The sequence below is a fragment of the Camelus ferus genome, chromosome 32 (genome assembly GCF_009834535.1).
Source record: "Camelus ferus isolate YT-003-E chromosome 32, BCGSAC_Cfer_1.0, whole genome shotgun sequence".
Taxonomy (NCBI): Eukaryota; Metazoa; Chordata; class Mammalia; order Artiodactyla; family Camelidae; genus Camelus; species Camelus ferus.
In genome coordinates this window covers 5,311,835-5,330,158 of record NC_045727.1, presented here as the reverse complement: position 1 = coordinate 5,330,158, position 18,324 = coordinate 5,311,835, and the positions used below count along the sequence as shown (strand labels likewise).

General features: G+C 49.1%; 1 protein-coding gene across 1 annotated transcript; it reads left to right on the top strand.

The window, feature by feature from the left end:
* The first annotated feature begins 8,950 nt into the window (after positions 1-8,950).
* MLEC (malectin) lies at positions 8,951-17,591 on the top strand. Its single transcript, XM_006178102.3, has 5 exons — positions 8,951-9,353; positions 14,941-15,119; positions 15,676-15,852; positions 15,961-16,018; positions 17,179-17,591. Exons 1-5 carry the CDS (start codon positions 9,125-9,127, stop codon positions 17,406-17,408), a joined length of 873 nt encoding a protein of 290 aa, XP_006178164.2. The 5' UTR covers positions 8,951-9,124; the 3' UTR covers positions 17,409-17,591.
* The last annotated feature ends 733 nt before the right edge of the window (positions 17,592-18,324 follow it).

Here is an 18,324-nt window from a genome sequence, read left to right as displayed (position 1 = left end):
TTTCCCATGTGTCCTCCTCCTGCCTTCGTGATCCCCTCTCAAGGAAAGGGGAAGGGGGAGCCAACCTTGGTATTCTTTAATAGCGGTGGCTGAACCTCTCATTGACAGTGACAAGATAATCACAGCTTAAGTCTGGGATCTGGCTCTATGGCCAGGGAGTGACCGTCTGCACAGTATGGTCCAGCAAAGTGGCCCTGACGCTGTTGGCTGTGCCTGTGGCTTAGGCTGCGAGGCCAGAATATCCCTTCATCCCTCTGGAGGTGCCTGCCACCTGCTCCCATTCTCTTGCTGATGTCTATCTTTCCTAGAATGAGGACAAAGGGGCTAAGTATTATGATCAAGGCATGGGCTTCGGTGGTTACATGAACCTGCTTTCTAACTCCATTTGGGCCACGTAAGGAAGTTAAGGGATATACGTGTTAAGGGAGTCCTTCTTCCTCTTTGAGCTTTGTTATCCATTGTTAGTGATAATTACACATATGGGATGGTGGTTGTGTAGAAATAATCTGAGCATAATATGGAATAGAGGGCCTAACTCAGGGCCTTCATGCATGTTGTTCCCTCTGCCTGGAATGCTTTTCCCTGCATTCATTGAATAGCTGGATCCTTCTTATTTACTGGAGCTGGGCTTAAATGTTTCCTTGACTTCCCTATTGAAGGAAGGAAAGAAGCCACTGCCATATCTCATTTACATTCTTTAGAGCATATACGACATTTCTGGCCTGGCATATCGTATTTATTATAATCTATTACAATCTGTTTTTGGTTTTACTGTTTGACGCCCCTTGCCCCTCACAAGATTGTAAGTTCCATGTTGGCAGAGACCGTGTCTACCTTGGGTCATTGGAGTAACTTCGGTGTCTAGAAGGTATTCGGCAATTATTTGTTGAAGGAATGAACAAAGTCCACAAATATATAAATATATATATTGTTCACTTCTCTGTCACCTGTCTTCCCTGACTGTTTGTAAGTGGCATAAATGCAGGCATCTTGTCTGACTTGTTCTCTGCTGTGTCTCCTGAACCCTTTGCCCTGGCCAGTGTGAACCGCACGCTCAATAAATACTTGTCTGGTGGATGGGAGCCTGGGGTACAGAGGGAGACGGCCATCTGTGACCACTGCCCGCCTGTGAAGGAAAGGCTCCAGGCCCTGTTCGTAGTGATTTTCTGACCTTAGGTCTCACTCCATTTCAATGCTGGATTTTGGGGTGCCATTTCCTTGTGCTACAGGGGCCTCAAAGCCATAGGCTGTGCCGTGGAATGGGAAAACAGACAAAGGACTGGGATTGGAGCAGACCTAGATTCGAGTCTTTGATGATCAGTCATTAACAATCTCTGGGACCTTCAGCCAGTTGCTGAAGCTTCAGTTTTCTCATCTGTAATATGGTAGCCACTAGCTACATGTGGCTATTTAAATTAAGTAAAATTCCAGAAGGAGGGAATGTAACTCAGCGGTAGAGCGCATGCTCAGCATGCACGAGGTCCTCTTCAATCCCCAGTACCTCCACTGAAATAAATTTTTAAAAATAGGATATGAAATTACAAATTTAAAAAAAATTAATTGAAGTTCAGTAAAAATTGAGGTCCCTAGTTGTACCAGGCACATTTCACAAGTGGCTGGTGGCTGCTATTTTACTAGATGGAGCAGATTCGATACGTTTCCATCATGGTGGATAGTTCTAGTCTAAAGGGACAGCTGATGAGTCAACTGGCCATTCACAACCCAATGTGCAAGCGCTGACTGTCATATCTCTTCTCGCTTCCCTAGTTTGTCCAGCTCTGCGGAAGAGGGTAGAGAAGAAACAGCAGCTTCTTTGTTTACTGATGCGGTATTGTTGTACGTGTTAAGCCCTTTTCATTCATCATCTCATTCCGTCCACACAACTGCCCCATTTTACAGTTGAGGAAATTGGGACTCAGAGAAGGGATGTGACTTGCCAAGATTGCCCCTGGTGTTCCCAACTCCAAAAACTTGTGTTCTTAACACAAGAAGAGTCTGGGAGGTGATAAACAGCTAATGCATAAGAAGTGCTGATGATGGCCAGGTAAGGCCGTCTTGGAAGTTTGCTTTATATAATTCTCATCCCAACCCTGGGAGGGTTTCTCACCACCTCATTTGCAGGTGAGGAAGCTGAAGCACGCAAAGGAAGTGACTTGTCCAAGGCCACACAGATGGGAAGGCGCTTGCTTTTTCTGTCCTCATCCCAGGCCTGGCTGGCTTCTTCCCTGTGACTCATATCCTCCTGGGGGAAGCAAAGAAAAGCCAAGTCCATTCTCCCTCCTGTGAAGTTGGAGACCAGGCCAGGTTTCTCTTGGTTCAAGTTGCCTACTTGGGGCCAGGACCAGGAGACACTGTGGGCTAGTTCCCTGCCTCTCTGGGTGGCTCTGGTCCCCCTGCTGTCTAATTACTAGAGGCCCTGGGCAAGGAAACTTGGCTTTGGGGCCAGACCACCCACCTCTAAGACCAAGCGCTGGCTGGGTGGGCTGAGCAGAAGGCAGGGCTGGCCCCCGCCCCCTCTGGGTGTTTACCTTTTGAACTTTTATTGTGAGCTTATCTTTAAAGGGGAAAAATATTCCATAAACTTAAAATAGGCGAGACTTAATTAATAGCATGCTTTGTTCTTCTGATCCTTATCCGTACAGGAAGACACACCCCTTTTTAGTTTTGTGGGTCAAAGTGAAATTGCCCCCAGGGGCTTCCAAAGAGCTGCTCCATTTTCTGCTTTTGAACTCTGGTACCCTTTGGCTTTTTGCTCCCTGGGATGGAAGATTCTTCCCAAATCTTTAGCCTGAGGATTTCACCAAGGCCTTCTCTATTTACCGAATTACCAGCGTTACATGTTACAATTATTTCTTCTTATGTGATTAGTAACCACTGTGCACTGAATAATTACTGTGCATCTGTTAAAGGCTCCCAACACCCTTACATGATGGGTCCATTTTACAGCTGAGGAAACTGAGGCCCAAAGAGAAGAAATGACTTTCCCAAGGCCGCTCAGCTCTAAGAAGTATAGCTAGGCTTTGAATCTGGGCTTTATGCCTCCACACACCCACGACTAATATTTATTGAGCACTTAGCTCTAGGCTCCGAGGTCCCATGATGCTAGCTCTTCAAATATATCCGTTTTCTTTTCCTTGTTTAAAATGTGTCTTTTTACTTCTTACAATCCTACAAAGGATGTACAGTTATTCTCTCCATTTCACAGATAAGGAAACTGAGGCTCAGGGAGGTAAATTCGTTTACCCAAAGTCACACAGTGATTAATGGTAGAGCTGGGATGTGCACCAAGCTGTGTCTGATAGGTACCCTGGCTCAGAGGAAACGTCGTAGATTAGAAGCCAAAAAAAGCCACAGAATTTGGCTCTTCATTGTGTAGGCAATTCACTTAACCCTCTGAACTTCAGTGCTTTATCTGCAAAATGGAGACAGTCTCTATTCCCAACTTCTAAAGGTGATTGTGAGAATCAAATGGCTGGAAACCAGTGGTTATTGAGAATCTTCTCCCTCAGGGTCTGAGTTTATGCCTGACTCCAGTTTGGGATGGAATTATGGTGAATTTTATCCTTGTAAAATTCTCTTCTGACTTTTCCATAAAACATGAATCCTTCTCCCACAAACAGAGAAAAAATAATTTATGTCCATTTTTAAACTATCTCCTTTAATCCTTACAACATCCAGGAGACAGATGATCTTATTTGCATTTTAGGAGAGAAGCGATTAGCACGAAAAGGAGTGACAGTTGGGAGGTCATTGAGAAAGGGACTGAACTCAGTTCTGTCTGACCCTCACATCTCCATTCTTCCCACTCCATGGAGGGCAACTCCTCCATCCTATGAGGGTTCTGGAGGGATTGAAGTTGATTTTTTAAGATAGACTTTATATTTTAGAGCAGTGTTAGGTTCACAGGAAAACTGAGTGGAAAGTACATAGAGTTCTTATATTACCGCCACCTCCCCCTGCACAACTACCCCCGCCATCAACATCCCCCATCAGAGTGGTACAGCTGATGAACCTACATTGACATGTCATTGTCACCTACAGTCCAGTTTACGTTAAGGTTCATTCTTAGTGTTGTACATCCTATGGATTTGAACGAATGTCTAATGACATGGACCTGTCGTTACAGTATCACACAGAATAGTTTCATTGCCCTAAAAATTCTCTGTGCTCTGCTTATTCATTCCTCCCTCCTCCCATAACCCCTGGCAACCATTGGTCTTAGTGTCTCCATAGTTTTGCTGTTACCAGGATGTCACACAGTTGGAATCATACAGTGATAGCCTTTTCAGATTGGCTTCTTGCACTTAGTAACATGCATTTAAGGTTCTTCAATGTCTTTCCGTAGTTTGATAGCTTATCTCTTTTTTTAGCACTGAATAATACTATAATATTCTATTGTCGGTTGTACCATAGTTTATTTATTCATTTATCTACCAAAGGGCATCTTGGTTGCCTCCAAGTTTTGGCAATTACAAATACAACTGCTCTAAACATCTGTGTGCGGGTTTTTGTGTGGATATGCGTGTTCTACTCCTTTGGGTAAATACCCAGGAGTTCAATTGCTGGACCGAACGGTAAGAGCATGTTGAGTTTTGTAAGAAGCTACCAAACTGTTTTCCAAAGTGGCTGACCATTCCCACCAGCGATGAATGAGTTTCTGCTCCTCCACAGATTTGAAGCAATTTTTGGAGAAAACCAGCCCGGCTGAAGAAGCAGGAATGCAGCCACTCTAGGGTCCTCGGGCTCTCAGATGGGGCTGACCTTCCACAGCAGGCAGGAGCCACTGGAGGCCGGAGTCCCAAGTTGTCATTGTCTGGAGAGAAATGGCCTGGGCTTGGTGCCCAGGGAGCTGACACTCTTCTCAGCTTTCCTAGAGCTCATACTCCCTGCCTGTGGACCGCCAGCCCCGAGAGCAGGCCTGGGGCTATTTGGGAACTCCTCTAGGTCAGCAACTTTGGATGTAATCCTGCCTTGGGGTCAGGCCCTCCAGTCTGGCTTGGCAGCTGGGACCCAGCCCTTTTGTTTCCTGCCCTCACCCCCATCCCAGCCCTAAGTCCCACCCCTAATATCCCCTCAGCTCCTAGAAACTTGACTCCCCCCACCTCAGTCCCCTCTTGCCCCCCAGGAGACTGCCCCTGAGCCAGACTCTCTCTGATGAGACCCCATTGTGTAGGCACTAACTTCTACTTGCAGGAAGAATGCCCCCCATTTGAAAACTGCCAGCCCCTATCCCTGTGGGCTCGTTTCCTCAGTTACATGTGGGGATAGTAAGTTATGGGCCTTTTATATGGTGCAAGAATCTCATGAGATAAGACAAGAGAAAGAGCTGGGTGAATTGAGGGGTCCAATTTCTGTTAGGAAATCTCCTGTTAAATGGTACCACCAATTTCACTAGCCCCAGGATAATGGGGTACCATTCTCCATAAGTCATCATCACCCCCAAGGGGCACAGGGTACCCTTGCACAGCAAGGAGTCTGAGGAGGCTGCAATGTCAGTGATTATATTTATCACAAGTTCTGGGCTTTCCGAAAAAGGCCTAACTCTGGCAGCCTTTCACAGTGCAGGGTGAAGGTACAAGCTGTAAAAAGCAAGAATCAGGGACCCTATTCGAATGTACATCACCTCCTCCTCTTCTCCCCTTCCTCCCCCTCCCTCTTCCCTTCCTTCCTCCTCCTCCCCCTCCTCCTCTTTTGCTTCCTCCTCCTCCCCTTCCTCTTCTGCCTCCTCCCCCTTCTCTTTGGTAACAGTTTTATTTAGATATAATTCACATACCATACAACTCACCCTTTTAACATGTACAATTAAATGGGTTTTAGTATATTCCCAGTGTTGTGCAACCCTACCACCATCGATGCGAGATATTTTTCATTATCCCCAGAAGGACACCCCACACCTTTTAGTTATCATCCTTCAATCTTCTTGCTCCCCCAGCCCCAGGCAACCACTAATCTACTTTCTGTCTCTACAGATTTGCCTCTTCTGGACATTTTCTATAAATGCAGTAATACACTATGTGGCCTTCTGTCTGGCTTCTTTCACTCAGCATAATGTTTTCAAGGTTCATCCATGTTGTAGCACGGAGCAGTACTTCATTCCTTTTTCTGGCTGAATAGTCTGTTGGATAGATATACCATAACATTTTAAAATCCATTCACTAGTTGTTGGACATTTGGGTTGCTTCTGCTTTTTGGCCATTATGAGTAATGCTGCCATAAACCTTCATGCACAAGTGTTTGTGTGAACATATGTTTTTACTTCTCTTGGGTGAAATTGTTGCTGAGTCCAAACTCATTCTGCTCACTGCACCACAGGCCAATAAATCGGGAGACAAGGTGTTGGGGCAAGGAATAGCGACTTTATTCGGAAAGCCTGCAGACCGAGAAGACGGCAGACTCATGTCTTGGAGAACCATCTTCCTCAAGTCAGAATTCAGGCTCCTTGTGTACTAAAAAGGGGAGGGGGTGTGGTTGGTTGTTGCAAACTTCTTGCTGTAGGAATTCTTTGTTCTTGTAGCTGTCCACGTGGGTCAGGTCATGGTGCCCCTGTAAAACCTCTAACAAAACAAATGTTATTTTTATTCTGCAACTTGTCATCTTTATATAAATGCAGAAGTGTTAATATCCTTAAAGGCCAGAACCTTGAGAATAGGCTCTCTTGTATATTTCAGGCTAAAGGCAACATTTTTTTACAAAAGGTGCAGAGCTAGCAAAACTAAGCCTAGAAAACAGGGCACAGGGTTAAAGCCAAAGAAACAGATCTTATATGGAGTCAGATTTCTTTTCTGTTACAAAATGGACTGAAATTGCTGAGTCAAATGGTTGCATTACCTTCTCTAATTCTCAAATCTACCCTTTGAAGTAGGAACTATTATTATGTCTTCCACAGCTGAGAAAACTGAAATACAGAGGGGTTGCCCAAGGCCATATGGTGATGGAATGGTGGAGCCAGGCTTGGAACCTAGGCAGTTAAGCTCAGATTCCACACTCATCCTGCCTCCAGAGCCTCAGAACTTTTGTTTTACCTAAGAGGTAGCCTGATCCACAAGCATCCGAATCTCAAAAATGGTACCAGGCTCCACCGTAGCCTAGCCAGGAATGTAATCTGAAGAGCCTAGTGTCCAGGGGGAGGGACCAGCCAAGTATCTTCTTCACCTTCTGGGGTGACCAAGGATCTGGGGGACTGAGAGAAGGCTTAAGGTTAGGCTTTTTGAGTCCTCTTCAAAAGTTTGATTGTTTTGTAATAGTTTCTCCTGGACTAGACTGCTCTGAGGATAAAATAAACATGGGCTCCCGGAGGCCATGTAGTATATGGCCAGAATGTGGACTCTGCAGGTCCACTGCCTGGGAGGGAGGAAGCCCCCATTACCTGTTTGTGCCCGTGTTCCCCAATGCACCACGCCCCTGCTCTGAGGGCTCTTTGAGCTCTGACTTGCCAGGTTCCTCCAAAGATGGCAATTTTCAGAGGAGAGTAGGATTAGAAACCCCAGGGCAGGGCCCCAAAGTGGCCTTGGGAGGGAAAACATGTCTGTGGGAGGAAGCAGGTCCAGATCCTTGCAAAATAGGGGGAAAAAGTGAGACTTCAAGTTACCTCTGTGGGATCTGCTCTTGGGGGCTGGGGAAGGAATTCAGGTGCATTTAACCCCCCAACCTATACTCTATATCGGTACCCTACTTTGTTCCTTTAGCGCCCTCATCATTGTTCTAACTAAATAATTGAGTCGTGGGGCTGTGATTCTCATATGAGACCCTGGGTGTGTTTTTGTTCACTGCTGCACAACACTCATTGCCTAGCAGGTAGTAGGTAGAGTTGTCAGATAAAATGCAAGAGGCTCAGTTAAATTTGAATTTTAGACAAGCAATGAACTATTTTTAGTGTAAGTATATCCCATTTATTTGAAATTCAAATTTGACTGGGCTTCCTGTATTTTAGCTGCAAAATCTGACAACCCTAGTAGTAAGGTTTAGATTTTTGTCTGGCTCTGCCCTAAACTTGCGGCTTGAACTTTTGGGCCACCCTCCGCCCCTCTCTGGGTCTCAGTTGCTCCACCTGAGAGGTGGGAGTTCGGACAGCGACCATAGCGCAGGGATCGCCAAAATAGGACAGCGCTGGGTGAACCGCCAAAGAGCAAGGAGGGAGCTAGGGTCAAGCCTGTGTGGGAAAGCCTGGACCTCCAGACTGGGCACCGCCCTCGACCCATTTTGCCAGGGCTGGGGAAGCCCCGGCCCCGCCCCTTCATAGCTGGGGCTGGCCGGAGGCTGTTGCCATGGAGACACGAGTAGCCTAGAGCCCCTCCCCATCAAGGCCACGCGTTTCCGCTGCGTTGGAGCTTTCTGATTGGGCGGCCGTCTGGACGCTACCACGAGCCCCGAGTCCGCTAAGGGGTGGGGGCGGGATCTTGCCCTAGTGGGACCCTTGCCCTGAGAACCTGTGCACGTGGCCTCTCTAGGGGAGATGGGTTTTCTGCCCTAATGCAGGGAAAAAGACTGAGTCTCAGGTCGGAAGAGTGTTCATTGCTTCTCTTACTAGAGCTTATGCTTATACCTCTCCCTGAGAAAAGAAGAGGGGGGCAGGAAAATAGGTAACGCCCCCCTCTCGAGCCTATTCAGTCCCCCAAATCTGGAGCACCGGAAGTATTGGCGACGTGTCTGTGCGCCCTACCCTAAACCTTCCCCCCTAGGCCACCTTTCCTACTCATCTGCGGAATTCCGGGGCCGCTTGGGTGCTGCACCCCACCACTTCCGCATCAAACCGCCGCTTCAACCGAACTCCAAACCTCTGCGCGCGCTCCCTCTTGTGCCTGATGGTTGGGCCGGCGCCTGAGCGTGGCCACGCCCCTTCCCGCATCTGGCAGCCAGTGGGAGGGCGCCTTCCGGCGAGGTGGTGGGTAATTAATGAGGGCCGGGCGCTGATTGGCTGCAGGGTTGTGACCGGGGGCTGGGCGGTAGGGTAGGTTGTTCCTGAGGTGGGAGGCGGCACCCGTGGCTGAGAAGGAGGCCTGAGAGCGACATGTCCCCGGCGGCTGAAGCACAGCGGCCCGTGGCGCTGTTTTTCTGAGTCCGGGGCGGCCTGGCGGCAGGCTGAAGACGAGACTTGGCGGAGGCTGCCCCCGCGGTGGTGGCCGCCATGCTGGGCTCCCAGGCGGTTGAGGGAGCCGCCGTGGCGCTTGTGCGACTGCTGCTGCCGCTACTACTGCTGCCGGCGCTCCGGGGACCGGGGCTCGGCGTGGTCGGCTTGGCGGGGGCCGGGCTGCCCGAGAGCGTGATTTGGGCCGTCAACGCGGGCGGGGAGGCGCATGTGGACGTGCACGGGATCCACTTCCGCAAGGACCCTTTGGAAGGCCGGGTTGGTCGAGGTGAGAACCCCTCGGCTGAGCCGCGGGATCCTGGGCCTTCGGTGTTGGGCGCAGCGCGCCGAGGTCTGCGGGCCCCGAGCCCCTTCCTCGACCCTGGGGCTCTGTCTCTGGAGCGAAGTTTCTCTCTACAGTTCCCTCGGGGACCCGATCAGAGCCCAGAGCCTGGCACTGGCTCGAAGCTACCAGGAGCCATCGAGGCAGAGAATTGACCAGAAGTTATATTTGGACTTCGCATCCTGCGTTTTTTAAGCCCTCACCTCCACCCGAGCTGGGAAAGTAAAGACACGGGCGGCCTATTGCCACCTCAAGGCCTCACGGTTTTTAGGTTATCGGTGTCCCTGGCCCGGTGATTCTGCTATCCTATCAAGTCTGTTCCTGGTAGATTCCTGCCGACCTAGAAATCGGCCGCTTTCCATACCCCTTCTGCAGGAGCAGGACTTGATTCTTAGCCAGAATAGAAAGGAATCTTAAGAGGATGGGCCAGGAAAGTTTGATTGTAACCTCCTCCCCCGCCCCCCTTTGGAGGGAGGAATATGTGTGCTTAAAAGTAGAAGCTGCAGGCCTCCCCAGAGGGTGGTTATATCAGAACTATACTGCACATAGGGCTGGTGGTGTGTCAACTGGGTCAGCCAGTGTAAGATTGGATTATTCTATCTGCAAGTGCCGAGAACCTAGCCTAAGTGGCTCTGAGAGGTGTGATTCCAGCTGATGGGAAAAATGACTTTGGCTTAACTGAGCAACAGGAGTTTTTACCGAGCTGGTCGGTTCTCAAAGTTAGCGTACGAATTGCCAGGGAAGCTGGTTAAAAATGCATATTCCAGACCTGTAGATTAAACCCAGGTTTCTGCACCAGGGCCCTCTGATGGAGGTCATCTGCAGACCACTGTTTGGGAAAATCTGCCCTTGACTCTGTTTCTTCTGTCAGTAGGCTTGGAAAATGGGTTTAAGAAGGAAGTTCCTTGCTTCATGTGTTGGAAGGAGATGTATGCTGTATGTTGGGTTCAGAGGCTGCCAAATTGGCAACATGCCATCTCCAGAAAACTGGGAAGCAGACTTCTCTCACTCTTTTTTTCCACGATGCCCAGATTTGGCTCTGGCCTTTCCTAAAGGGTTTAACTTAGTTCTTCCAAATTAATTGCAGCATTCTGGAGTTTGTTATATTAGGGAGTTTATTGCTTCCAAGCATGTGAGGGTGTTGGGACACAGGACTGTTTCTGAAGCCCCAAGTTTGTCTTCAGTTTAGAGCTGGTATTTATTTAGTGCTGGCATGTAGGTCTCAGTAGCTTGGGTTCAAGCTGAGTCAGGGCCATGGTCTTTAGCAACTGGAACAGCAGCCAAAGCCAGACTTAATAGCAGGAGAACATTGCTGTTATCTCCATCCTGGACCCTTCCTCTTTCTTCAGGGGTGTGGACAGGGAGGAAGGAGCCCTTGAGGAAATTAGAGACCGTTTGTGGACTTTGCATCTTGAGATAGCTGTGGTGAGACAATGCAGATGGTTCCTTTGACTTAACAGATACCAGGCTTACGGAGGTTACATTCTCCTGCGAGGTCCATTGTGCAGGGGAGGGAGCTAAGACCACGCAGGTTTAGTCCCCAGCTGCTCTCCGTATTCAGAAATCCTGTTTTAATTTGCTGGTGCTGGTGGGTTTGATTTTGTTTTCTTCTTCTCCTTCTTGGCCTGGTCAGCAGTCAGCCAGGCTCTCTGTCCTCAGGTTATTGGCTCATGGTGGCAGTTCCTTCCCAAGAGTTTAGCAGGTAAACGTGTGCAACTTACCAAATGACCAAAGCTCACGTGTGCTGGAGTCCCGTGTCGGACCCTGGCACTCTGTAAACGGGGGTTCCGTGCTCCGCCCTGGCAGTCCCTTTGGGTATACATTGTAGCAGTATTTATGCATGGTTGGGGAAGGGAGGGTGGTTTACTGCTTGGAGGTGGTTGAAGCTCGGACCAGCCAGTTCCAACATTGCACTCAGCGGGCTCCCGAGAGGAGCGTTTTGCTGGCATTAGGTCTGGGGCTGAGGAGGGATTAATCTTCCTCTCAGAAGGCAGCTCTCTGGTTTCTTTTCTGTGCTAAGGAGTCGGCACCACAAGCGGGGTGCAGCTGTTCACCCTGCCTTCCCTTGCCTGGTGCTGTCTGGATGAGGGTGTGTGCCGGGTGTTGGGAGACCCCTGTCTCCTACAGCTACTTACACTAATTGCAGTAGGAGCTGTGTGCCTTTATTTCTTTTCCCACATACCCACGATACTGTTTCCAGCACACGAGGAAAGTCCATTTTTATGCTGAATGAATTCAGGTAGTCATTGCCAAGTTAATCCAGATAGGAGTTTGGCCTGCTTTTGAACTTGCCGTTTCTCTGCAGCGTCTTTGTAGTTCAGCGTTCTCGCAGCTGAGTGGCCCCAGGCACCTAGGGGCTTTTGCTTTCAAAGGCACTTCGTAATGTTTATATTGAATTTCATTTCTGCCTGGCGGATAGCTCTTGCTCATAGAAGATGCTGACAGCCTGGGAAAGGCTTTTCTGCTTGTGTGCTTTGGCAGACTGAAGCCGACCGAAGCACCATTACAGAGAGTGACTCGGGAGCACTCGGCTTGGAATTTTGGCCTGTTGCACATTCAAGGTTCTTTTAAACTTGCACTTTCTGGGTTCCTCTTGACTCTGAGGAGGAAAAGACCTGGTTATTTGGCCGGAGGGCATAGAATGGCTTGATTTTAGCATAGAGGTGATGTCCTAAAGGAGAGATGCCTGCTAGTTCTCTGTATGACCTGGAAGAACTGGCTTTACCTCCCTGAGCCTTGCTTGCCTTCTTCATAAAACTTGTTTTGCTTTAGAAGTCAGTGACATGAGTCTGAAAATTCTCCTGTCCAGAGTAGGTTAAAGTGTCCCCTACCTTTTTCTTTGCTTGATCACCTTTCACATGGAATTAAAAGGCCAGAATGGGGCTCTGAAGGGGAGGAAAGCTGGTGAGGGGCCTGAGTCTGTTGGATGACAAATTCCAGAGGCCTAAGGAAGACCCTTTCCTTTTGGCTGGGAAAGGGTTTGGCCTCGGGGAGATAAGAGCTTGAAAGATAGCCTGAGAATCCTGCCTCTGATTTGCTTCAGGCCAAGAGATGTGTTTAGAATTCTCTCCCTGAACTGCCGTGTCAGGGGCAGGCTTCACTTGCAGGCCCTCCGAGGGGCAGAAGTTCACAGGTGGAGCATTTAGGTGGGTGATATCCCCATTTTACAGGTTGAGAAAAATGTAGAGAAGACAGCTTGTTCTGCATTGCATAAGAGGTGGCAGGGTCAGGATTCAAATCCAGGCCTCGCTCACTCTCACACCTGGGCTGATTTTCCAGGTAGCCTGGTGACTCCATCGCTCAGAATAAGACAAGCAGTGGACGTAGCATAAGCCCTTTGGCCTCTTCCCTCCCCCCACAGTCTGAGCTCTGTTGTGCCAACTTCAGTCATGTGCCGACTGTCTACACTTCACTGTATCTTAGAGAAATCTGTTAGCTGTGACTGTATTAAGGCTAAAGGTGGAAGAAAAAGTCCTTTTTGCTATTGTCTCTCCTGGGACTTGGGCAGATTCCACTTTGCACGTGGCACATCGCATGGGAAAGCCACTTGGGCTCTAAAGGGAAAACACTGAGAGGCTCTTCCAAAGTTAAGTCCGTTTTGCTCACAGGGATGAGTTTTCTTAGTTGTGTATCTGAGGCCACCATGGATTGCGTCACCGTCAGTTTCTCACTTTCTCCACGCTGCGAGGGGAACAAAAAAGATTCTCCACACGTGCACACCATTTTCTGTGTATCTGAAGAGCAAGTCTCGTTCCCGTTCCCGATCTGTAACGATCACGGTCCTCATGGAAGAAGGGGATTCTCAGAACTCAGTTGGAAAGCGGGTAGCAGTCCTTTAATCTGTCTAGGTTTGTGTCCCGGTGTAGTGGTCTGAGCCCCGGGAAGCCTGCTGGCAGCACATCCTTTGTAGTCCTACTCAGCTGCCCGTCTTTGATATCTTGAGGAGAAACAGGCAGAAGAAAAGTCTGGAGACAAAAGTGCAATGAGTTTCCTGTTCATTGTCTCATGTGTTCATCTAATCTCGTGGCTCCTGTTCACTTACAGGAACTGTTAACAGTTCTGTTTATTTTTCTGAGCGCTTGACCTTAGTCACTGGGTCTTTCAATTACTCTTTTGCCTTCCTTTGGAGAGGAGAGATCCTCTCCCCGGGAGTTCCAGAGGAGAAGGCTCCCCAGATGGCAGCTCTCGAACATCTCTTGAAGAAGCTGGGTGTCAAATGTCTTCAGAGTCACCGTATGTGATTGGAAGGTGGCTTTGAAATCTGAATTCCAAGATTTCTCCTCCAAAGTGGAGGAGAGACGAGGCCTGTGTACTGAATCACTACCAAGTCTGCAGTTTGGAAAGTAGATTTATGGAGCAGTAGCTAGCATGAGTACTCATCTCTGGGGCCGGAGTCTGGAATCTTACATTTGAGGAAAGACCTGGGTTTAGTTGGTTATGTGGGGGAAAGAAAAACACGTGCAGACCTGTCTCCTACTAAGGTTGTGCACAGTAGAGGTTTTTGGCCCTTCTGATAGCCACCCGAGTAAGTAAGAACTTCTTGCTGTTACCCCGCTTCATTCCTAGTCTGTCTGAAAGGGGTAGAGTAGCTCCCTCTGGACTTGGGCATCTTAAGCCAGAGGTGCCAGTAGGATCGGGGCACATTTCCCTTCCCCACTAGGCTGGCTCCCGCCCTGTGGAGAGGACGGTGAGGCGTCACTGTGCTGCACGCACCTTCATTGTTGCTATATGTTCATTCAGCGAATCACATCAGGTGCCTCCTTTTGAGTCAGGGACTGTGTTAGGGGCTGGGGACACAGTAGGAAACTTCTTCTTTTGGTTTGACTCAAGGAATGTTCAAAGCTTGGATGAGGTTGAGTTTTGTGAGTGTGGGAAGCTAAGGCACTTGGACCCAAAGGAAATTCAAGAGCATCGGATCCTTCTTTTTATGAGCATGTTTCTTTTGACCAGCCTTGGGACTTTTTGAATGAAAAAAAGGTTGTAAAAAGCCACTAAAGCTGGTATCTTACTTGTAGCAAAGACAATGAAGACTCTCCTAACAGATATCCTGTTTTTCATTTAGACTGAGCTTTTCTGAATGAGGAAAACAACACTCTTTGAACTTAATCTAGTGCTCCTGGCGCCCCCCCTTGTTTTATGAGGTTTCTGTGCAGCTCTCCCTCACTGGGGAACCGGCAGCTGGAGCCCCGTGCTTTGTTCTCATAATGAGTTAGACTTGCTCCCTTCCCATCACTCTGGTTGTAGTTAGGGGAAGTCGGTTTCACGTGCTTTCAAAAAGTTCCACCATGAGAGTTACGGGAGCTGTTGGGGTGATTAGCTTTTGGTTTCTTTCATTTTCCTCTTCCTAGGTGCTGGCTGTCTGCTTCTGGCCTTTGTGTCTGATCTCTTTGGAGCCAGGTGCAGTGGGGGTGGCCCCTTCCACTGGGGAGGGTTATTAGCTTTGCCCTGGAAATGCCTCTGGCGTTTCTGGGGTCTCTGCTCTTCTTTGTGTGTTTTGCCTCTGATGTGGTTTCTCTTTGTCTTTTGTCCCCAGCCTCTGACTATGGCATGAAACTGCCAATCCTGCGTTCCAACCCCGAGGACCAGATCCTGTATCAAACGGAGCGGTACAACGAGGAGACCTTTGGCTACGAGGTGCCCATCAAGGAAGAGGGGGACTATGTGCTGGTGTTGAAATTTGCCGAAGTCTACTTTGCACAGTCCCAGCAGAAGGTGAGGCCTGTTTGGACCCCTGCTTAACCAGCGGACATTGGCACTCTTCCATAGCCCTCTGCTGAGAGCTTCCCTAGAAGGGAGGAACAGAGGAGCTTTGAGGAAAGGCTGGATTCCTTTTGCCCCCTAAGATGCGGTGTCCTGTTACTCACAAGGCTGCACTTGCCTTGGGGATGGTGACAGAAGGCAATGCCAGAATCCTCGTTCTTGGCAACTCTTAAGGCTCTCTTGGTTATAATCTCTCCCTCCTTGTCAGCATGTTCTTGTTTTCAGCCCTGTTGGTTTCTTGTCCCTGTGAATTTCCTTCTATCCATGTTGAACTTTTTGTTTGTATTCTTTGTTCCCTAAGGCCAGTATGAGACCATGACAGTGAAAAAAAAAAAAGTGGCTTTGATTTGGCTCAGGTAAAGGACTCTGGCCGCCCTGGAAGAGATCCAGCCCTGTCATTCCTTAAATTACTTTTGAACTTGAAGCCTGGGCAGGGCCATGATGTCCAGCTGCTGAAGGAGTGTGACGCAGGTGATTTTGACCTTGTCTCCCTTTCTTCTCTTGGAAGGTATTTGATGTGCGACTGAACGGCCACGTGGTGGTGAAGGACTTGGATATCTTTGATCGCGTGGGGCACAGCACAGCTCACGATGAAATCATCCCGATGAGCATCAGGAAGGGGAAGCTGAGCGTCCAGGGGGAGGTGTCCACCTTCACCGGGAAGCTCTACATCGAGTTCGTCAAGGTGAAGCCGCTCCTCTGCCCTCACAGCGGGGGAGGAGCTCGAAGGTGTGGGTGCAGGGGGTGGGGTGTTTGCTGCCACGTGAGGCTGACCGCTGTTCCCGTCTCCTAGGGGTACTACGACAATCCCAAGGTCTGTGCTCTCTACATCATGGCCGGGACCGTGGACGGTGAGTTGTGTTTCTGATCTGCTTTTTTGACGTGGGCTGAAGGACATGATTGAGGAAACCCCTGGGGGATGATTTAGCTGGCTGCTGTTTTGAAAACCCTAATACTTAAAGCCAGATTGTGGGGAGCGCAGAGTCAGTTGGCTGGGATTGAAGGGTAGTGGGGTGCTAGCTTTGGAGATAGATCTGTGTTCCCATCTTGCTGTCGCCTTTTAATCAGTGGTTTGGTTTTGGCCCAAATGCTTTAACCTCACTGTAAATTGGGATTAATAATGGTACCGATTGGTGTGCCCTGACCTTCGCAGTCATTTGGAATTGCCCAAAACTTGTCCTTGTACTGTTTCTTTGACATCGACGTCCTGGGGGCAGAAAGAGAAAAAGGCAACAGGAAAGGTCCTTGCGTGTTTGGTATGCTCCGAGAGGGTGCAGTGTGCTGGGCTGCACTGAGCAGAAGTTCATTTATTAGTGTCCGTTGTCCTTGGGATCTGTTCTTAGAGGATTTCTCCTTCTCATGGATGAGGTGATCCTGGCTGCCAGCTTTCCCAGGCTGATTTTTGCAGAGAAAGCTTATTTATGTTTTTGTGACTTTTCTCCCCCATCCCACCTCCATGCCTTTCCCCAGCTCATCCTGGATACACTGAGGCTCTCATCCTGTTGTCTTGATGTCCTCCCACGCGCTGATGTTGTGACATCCCAGAGGATGTCTTGCCACCAAACTGATTTGTAGCCTGAGTCCCTCAGGAGGGGACAGTGTGTGCTGAGAACCCGGAACTCTATGGATTAGCTTTTCCTCGGTTGCTGTGTGATCAGAAGGGAACATGGGATTGTGGGAGCGGGGAGAAGGGGTTTGAAAAGGTTAAGTTCTGGGTGTCGGGTCATTGTCCTCGTGTGATCTGATTCCCTCTGGGCTCTGAAGTAGGACAGGAAGGGGAGACAGTGAGCCTCTCAGTGTGCAGGGCTTTGGCTATGTTTTCATTAAATCTAAAGAAGGCACGTGTCTGCAGCTGTCTGCCGTTCTCTGGGTGGGAGGCTGTTTCTGCTCCTTCCTGTGGGACCTGCTTAGGTTGTAGGGTCTCTTTATTGTGGCTCATTTACTGCTCTTAAGGGTCTCTTGTAAGTGCTGTGGGTCTCTAACTTAAAAAGTTTCCTCTGTCGTGCGTCAGATGTACCAAAGCTGCAGCCCCATCCAGGACTGGAGAAGAAGGAGGAGGAGGAGGAGGAGGAGGAGTACGACGAAGGGTCTAATCTCAAAAGACAGACCAACAAGAACCGGGTGCAGTCGGGCCCACGCACGCCCAACCCCTATGCCTCGGACAACAGCAGCCTCATGTTTCCCATCCTGGTGGCCTTCGGAGTCTTCATTCCAACCCTCTTCTGCCTCTGCCGGTTGTGAGAACAAAGTACCGTCCTGAACAGGGTGGAGGGGTGTGGGAAAGAAACCAAACGCGTTTTGGGTTTCTGTATTTTTCACAGTGATTAACAGACAAAGACACACACACACACACACACACACACACACACACACACACACACACACACACACACACACACACACACACACACACACACACACACACACACACACACACACACACACACACACACACACACACACACACACACACACACACACACACACACACACACACACTTAAAGGAGATGAAAAGAGGCAGAGTGAGGAGAGAGTGGCCCTCATCCACCGCCTGGTCGCAGACCTGCTTGGGTCCTAGCTCTCTGTGTAGCAGTCTCCTACTGCCTCTTCCTCTCTAGGGTACGTAGGGTAGACCGGCTCCTCCCTGGTCAGGGGTCCTTGTCTGTACACCCAGTGGAAAGGACTCTGGACTCAGAGCAGACACGGTTCCTTTTCTTTAGGTTACAAATTAACAGCAGGGCAATGTCATCTTCTTACCCACAAAGACCAGCGCTGGGAGTTGGGTGTGTTCTGAAGTTTTGTCCAGATAAGTTTTCAGATGTCCTGGGATTGAGAGTGGAGTGTGTGTGTGTTTGTGTAAAGGTGTGTAACTTGTATGATAAATTTTAAGACAGAAGGGGGATTAAAAAAGAAAAGTAGGCGCCTCCTCACTTGGAAGCCTTTCTGGTTTTAACCCAGCAATGGTTCCACCTTAAGTGTCGAGCTTTGTCGTTGCTCGTCTCCCTGACGCGTGCTGGTGAGAGGACTGTCTGGTATCCGAGACAATTAGTTTATGTCAGGTCCTCAAGTTGCCTCTGGCTTCTTACCGCAACAGATCATTTTGATTTCAGTGCCTGTTGGGGACTTGATTTCCTCTCTCTCTCTCTCTTTTTTCTT